General features: G+C 46.8%; 1 protein-coding gene across 1 annotated transcript; it reads left to right on the forward strand.

Moving 5' to 3' along the window:
* Positions 1-270: 270 nt before the first annotated feature.
* On the forward strand, positions 271-1,398 carry LOC119381826 (uncharacterized). Its single transcript, XM_037649581.1, has 2 exons — positions 271-346; positions 863-1,398. Exons 1-2 carry the CDS (start codon positions 271-273, stop codon positions 1,396-1,398), a joined length of 612 nt encoding a protein of 203 aa, XP_037505509.1.
* The last annotated feature ends 4,818 nt before the right edge of the window (positions 1,399-6,216 follow it).

Here is a 6,216-nt window from a genome sequence, read left to right on the forward strand (position 1 = left end):
AAAGGGAGTGAGAAGGAGAGCTCGTCACTTCATTGTCCAGCTTTCTATTGTAACATCGAAAAAAAAATGGTGCGAGAAGGACCGGTTCGAGGGGCATGGTGCGAGGAGGAATGTTGCGAATGGACCAGTCGAAGACAAGCAGGGGGGTAATGATGACTCAGCCCGGTGCCATGACAGGGTTATAAACGCGGCGTTGGGAAGCCTTCGAAGCTCATTCTCATCTGAAGACCCGGTGTACACGTTACCTCCCCAGTTGACCAGTTTGCTCCGATGACCGCGTCCAACATGCGGCTCATTCCGCTGACTCTTATCGCGGCCCTGCTGGCGAACGTTGCCCTTGTCAATGGTAAGTGGCATCAGATATTTTTCCACTGCGAATTTTGTATCCTCACGCGTGAATTCTCCCGTTCTGGCTAGTAAGCTTACTCTGAAATTTTTCGAACGCATCGTCGAGGTTGTACTCATTTGTCAGTGTTATTGCTGCTTCTTTTATAAGGATGAGCCTCGGATGAAAAAAAGCACGAATCTGGTGTAGGTCCTCTTTCGTGTCTATTTCGTGTCTATAACTCATGGAGCTGTTCAATTATGCGTTCTATTGTTCTATTGCTCGTTGTCTATTTAGTTTTAACGTGACGAACACGGAAATGGCGGCGGACGTAAAATTTAACTCGACAATGTTTATTCGCTCGTCCTAAGTCCTTTCTGCCTGTGGTAACGTCAAGGTGCATTATCGATTCGACATGCAAAACCATCCCTTTCGAATACTTAGTATTTGTGCGCTAGTTAGAACCTTCTTACCAGCGCTTCTGCTAGATTTTGTCACCAACAAACTGAGCTGTTTTCCTTGCTATTTTTTTTTTAGGCTACAGTGTGTACATCAATGTCACATCGGAGGCCCCCACCGACGTCGTCCAGGCCAGCCGTTCCGATCCGGCGTTGCCATTTCCCGTGGTTCTGGCCTTCGCCGCTCCAGTCATCGCCTTGGCCTTAGGAGCACTCAAGCCCGTACTCTTGGCCGTGGGTCTGATCTTCCTCACGTTTTTCGGCCTCATGTTCGTTCCCGTCTTGGGTGAGGCACTACAAGCCAGCTTACGTGAATTCGGCTCGGCCCTCACGGAGTCCTTGCCGCCGAGCCTGGGCCGAGACATGCTTCCAGTCGTTGGCTTGGACACCGAGGCCTGCCGGACCCGAGCCGTATGCGAGATCACCGAGGAAGCGGTACGCAAGCACCCGACTGTCGCGGCCATGCTGCGATCACTGACCGCCGCCGTTCAAGCGCACGGGAACAGCGAAAGCCTCCTGAAGGGATTGCTCGGTGGACTGTCCGGTCTCGGCTGCGAGTCTCTATACCCGACGTGCGCGCAGTCACCGTTCGACGAGTTCCTCGAGATGCACTAGCTTTTGTAGCTCATTAGGGTCTTCTAATTTTGGCGTTCTAATAATAAAACAATTTTTGAACTACTATATGATTGTTTTGGTGTACAACGCTTCAGCATTGAGCAGAGAGAGCGGCACCTCGCACTTCACTTGCTGGCGTTAATTCATTTTGAATCATCTAGCATTTCCTCGGACGACTTTCAGAAAACACGGTGGATTACCTTGGTCAGGCGCTGCCCTAGTCCACGAAGCAATCTGCGATACCTTCCATGATAGTGTGACCATGATCCCTCAATACTTTTAACTGGTCATGAAACTCCCGCGTAACTCAATGGCATGCCTTGCACGTGACGTCACAGACAGGTGCTCTGCGCTGGAGCCCCAACATGGTGGCCACCGTGACTTTTTTATCTCATTAGAGTGTGTCACTGCCGAGGAGGACACCCAAGTGTTTGGTCCCTGCGTTCTTTTGTGCTCTCCCCGCTTTCTTTTGTTAGCCAGCCGCGCCAAGGGGGAACACAAAGGAACGCGGGGGTTTTGGTGTGAAAGATGCTTGGGTGCACCGGCACTAATCTGATGGCGAGCCGTCACCGTTTCTTGCTCGGCGCGTTCGAACAAAAGCTCACGGAGTGTCTCAACCCGCTGCTCCTCCAAGATGGCGGCCACGGTGACGCCAATGCAAGCTATGTATACCGCCCGCACTTTCCGTGCCGCGGCGCTGGCCGCAGCTAGAAAATAGGCCCTTGTACATGGCTTTTCTAGACATCACTGGGGCGTACGACAACGTTACTCAGGAAATTTTGTGGGATATATTGAAAGGAATGGGCATAGGCAACGACTGTATACAGCTTTTGAGGGAGATATACCGAGAAAATACAGTTTGCATAGAATGGGAAGGAATTAGTAGCAAAGAGAACGTTGAGATTAGCAAGGGGCTGAGACAGGGATGTCCTTTGTCCCCGCTGTTATTCATGCTGTACATGGTGCATATGGAAAAAGCGCTAGAAGGTAGCAACTTTGGTTTTAATCTGTCACACAAACAGGGCGGCGTGATGATTGAGCAGAAGCTTCCAGGATTATTTTATGCTGACGATATTGTCTTATTTGCTGACAGTCGAGAGGATATACAGCAGCTGGCGGATATATGCGGAAGGGAAGGGGAAGCTCTAGGACTAGGATTTAGTGTAACAAAATGTGGATTGATGGTATTCAATGACCCTTGTGATCAGGCGGTGTCAATACAGGGCCAAGAAATACCGAGGGTGAGCGAATACAAGTACCTCGGAATATGGATAAATGAGGGTGACAGGTACATGAAGGTACAGGAAAAAGCCTCAGCAGCAAAAGGAAAGAGGAATGCTGCAATAATGAAGCACAGAGCACTGTGGGGATACAATAGGTACGAAGTGCTTCGAGGTCTGTGGAAAGGTGTAATGGTTCCGGGGCTTACTTTTGGGAACTCAGTGGTGTGCATGAGGGCAGAGGTGCAATCGGGAATGGATATAAATCAAAGGACTGTGGGACGCCTCGCGTTGGGTGCTCACGGGAAGACGACAAATGAGGCTGTAAAGGGCGATATCGGATGGGCAGGTTTTGAGGCGAAGGAGGCTCAGAGCAAAATAAGGTTCGAAGAAAGGCTAAGGAATATGAAGGAGAGTAGATGGGCAGAGAAGGTGTTCCGTTACTTGTATAGGAAGAGCGTGGACACACAGTGGAGAAAAAGAACTAGGAGGCTCACTAGTAAATATACGGCTGGTAGTGTAAGCACTATGTCAACAAAGAGCGTTAAATGAAAAGTCAGAGAGGCGGAGAGGATTTACTGGATGGCAGCTATGGAGAAAAAACCGGCTTCGAGTAACTACCGAAAGGGCAAAAATGAAATAAGAAGGGAGGCATTTTACGACAATTCAATGGGAAGTGCTTTACTGTTTGAAGCGAGATCGGGTTGCCTTAGAACGGGTAGTTATAAAGCGAGATTCAGTAAAGAAGAAGAACAATGCACGTGCTGCGGGGAAGATCAGGAAACGGCGGAGCATGTTCTGATTGAATGTGGAGACATCCACCCAGGTGTACGTTTGGGCACGAGCCTACATGACGCCTTGGGTTTTAGAGACAATGGAAAGCTGAACACACCCACGATTGAAATAAGTAAGAGACGGTTGGTGGCAGAAAACTAGAGAGAAAGGACAAAAATAAATAATGGAAAAAAATAAGGACATTCTGCCGTAAAGGGCACAGAACGGAGCTGAAAACTAAAGGTTTTTTTTTTCTTCTGGAGTAAAATAGTTTTAATTGAAGTAAAGACACTAGGCCAACGCTAAAAAAAAAGAGAGTAAAGGTTTTTGTTTTGTCGAGCCTGGTGGCACAATTGTCACCGCCCCGTTATAAAGGGGACGCTCATTGCATCCATCCATCCATCCATCCAGGGGGAGACATCCACCCAGGTGTACGTTTGGGCACGAGCCTACATGACGCCCTGGGTTTGAGAGACAATGGAAAGCTGAACACACCCGCGATTGAAATAAGTAAGAGACGGTTAGAGTATTGGTGGCAGAAAACTAGAGAGAAAGGACAAAAATAAATATTGAAAAAAAAAGAATAAGGACATTCTGCCGTAAAGGGCACAGAACGAGCTCAAAACATAAGTTCTTTTTTTTCTGGAGTAAAATAGTTTTAATTGAAGTAAAGACACTAGGCCAACGCTAAGAAAAAAAGGAGTAAAGGGTTTTTTTTTCGAGCCTGGTGGCACACTTGTCACCGCCCCGTCATAAAGGGGACGCTCATAGCATCCATCCATCCAGGGGAACGAGGAAGCCGGCTGCTGCTGGCCGCCATTAGCGGAGTGGTGTTTGTGCTGGTTGCACCCCTTTTAGGGGCGAAGCTCCTTATGCCGTGGGTCTGTCCATCCTCCGTTTGTTTGTTTGTAGTAGCTACCTCTAGCTCGTGAAGTGCTCACTAGATGGCGTTGCTGGCGCTCGCTCCATATATATGTAATTGCATATAATATTGCTGGATGGTGCTAGCTGTAGTTCCAAAGGAACCATATATATATATATATATATATATATATATATATATATATATATATATATATATATATATATATATATATATATATATATATATATATATATATATATATATATATATATATATATATAGTTGCATATAATATCGCTAGATGGTGCTAGTTTTTGTATAGTTCAAAAAAACAAGGCAATTGGTTAATTGGTTGGAGAAGGCGGAAAAGAAGAGGCTAGAAGAAGAGGTAGAAGAAGCCTGGAGGAATGTAAATAAAATGGCTGAAAGCAAACTGCTTTCGTTGAAACTTTGCATGCCCACGTAGACGATGTGGAACGGGACCCCATACTTACTGCGGGGGGCGTTCTCTGTCTTACCGAGACGTGGAACGCCAAAAGACCGTATATCAAAGGATACGTTCCAGTCTTGTGCATCGATGATGCAGAGCGTCCTGCAGGTGGTGTGGCCGTATACGTCAAACAAACAGAAAAGGCACAAGATCTGAAACTACTACCAACGACACAGAGCCACAACGGTGAATATGCTGCCATCGATTTTGATAGATGCATCATCATGACCATGTACCTTGCACCCAATTGGTCGAGTGGGAATATCAAGACATTTATGGAAACGGCATTGTGTAATTATGACAAGTACAAGAATAGACCATTTGTGTTGGTGACCTGAATGTCGATATTACCGAAAAGAACAATGAGTGGTTAATACAGCATATGGCAGCCAAACATGTTCTCACGTGCACGTCTTTTGATCATATGAAACCAACGGCCATCCGAGGAACGTGTATAGACCTGGTATTTTCAAATTTCCAATTGCAACCCGTACAGGAACCGCTAACCCTTCATTTCACGGACCAAAGCCGTGATAATGAAGGGAAAACGCAAGCCAAACATCATCTAATTAAGAAAAATAAAAGTTTGATGTTTGTAATATACACACAGTGTTTCTCACTCTTTATATGATGATTGATGGGGAGTTACACGGAATATTCCCGGTTTACCGATGATTCCCTCCGGAGCTTCGCCCCACTCATCATCATTCACCACGTGGATATGCTGTGATTTTCTTTTTCTTTTCGTGGTCACCTAGTCGTGACAGCGGTGCCCAACACTTGCTGTGTGCCGGGCTGTCGCTCGAGATACAAGGGCATCTTCGAAAAAGTATCCCTGTTCGGTTTACCAGCCGACGCGGAACAACGCGACAGATTGAAACGTGCAATCCCGCTACAGGAGACTGTCGGATTTTCGTTTGACTCCAAGTACGTTCGCGTGTGCGAAAAACATTTCGATGCAAGTGACATTGTACGGGCGGACGTGTGCACAGTGAATGGAAACATCGTTTCACTGCCTCGAGATCGACCACGACTGGTGGAAGGCGCCTGCTTAGAATTGTGTGTGTAGTGTGTTTGAGTGTGTGAGTTTGCAGTTTTATGTGAAGTGCGGTGTTCGGAGTGTGTGCATTTACTTTCTGGATAATGATAGAAACTAAACAGTGATGCCGTGGGCCAAAATGCAATATTGTGTTTTACTTTGATAGTGCTGTTTGCTGGTGCTGTCGCTGAATGAGAGAGAGAATTAAACTTTATTGTCCGATCAGGTGCGTGTTCTCTTCGCGCAGAGGTGGGTGACTTCCTTATTCCAGGTAGCCATGACTTGCAGTCGACGCCCGAGCCCTGTCCACCAGCCGGAGCTAGTCCTCGGGGTTTAGTGACGTAAGCAACGCCTCCCACAGGTCTTCCGGATTTTCTTGGATTCTCTGTTCGAATCGAGAAAATTTCTAGAATGGTTTGAAAAGAGCAAT

Source organism: Rhipicephalus sanguineus, chromosome 2 (genome assembly GCF_013339695.2).
Source record: "Rhipicephalus sanguineus isolate Rsan-2018 chromosome 2, BIME_Rsan_1.4, whole genome shotgun sequence".
Taxonomy (NCBI): Eukaryota; Metazoa; Arthropoda; class Arachnida; order Ixodida; family Ixodidae; genus Rhipicephalus; species Rhipicephalus sanguineus.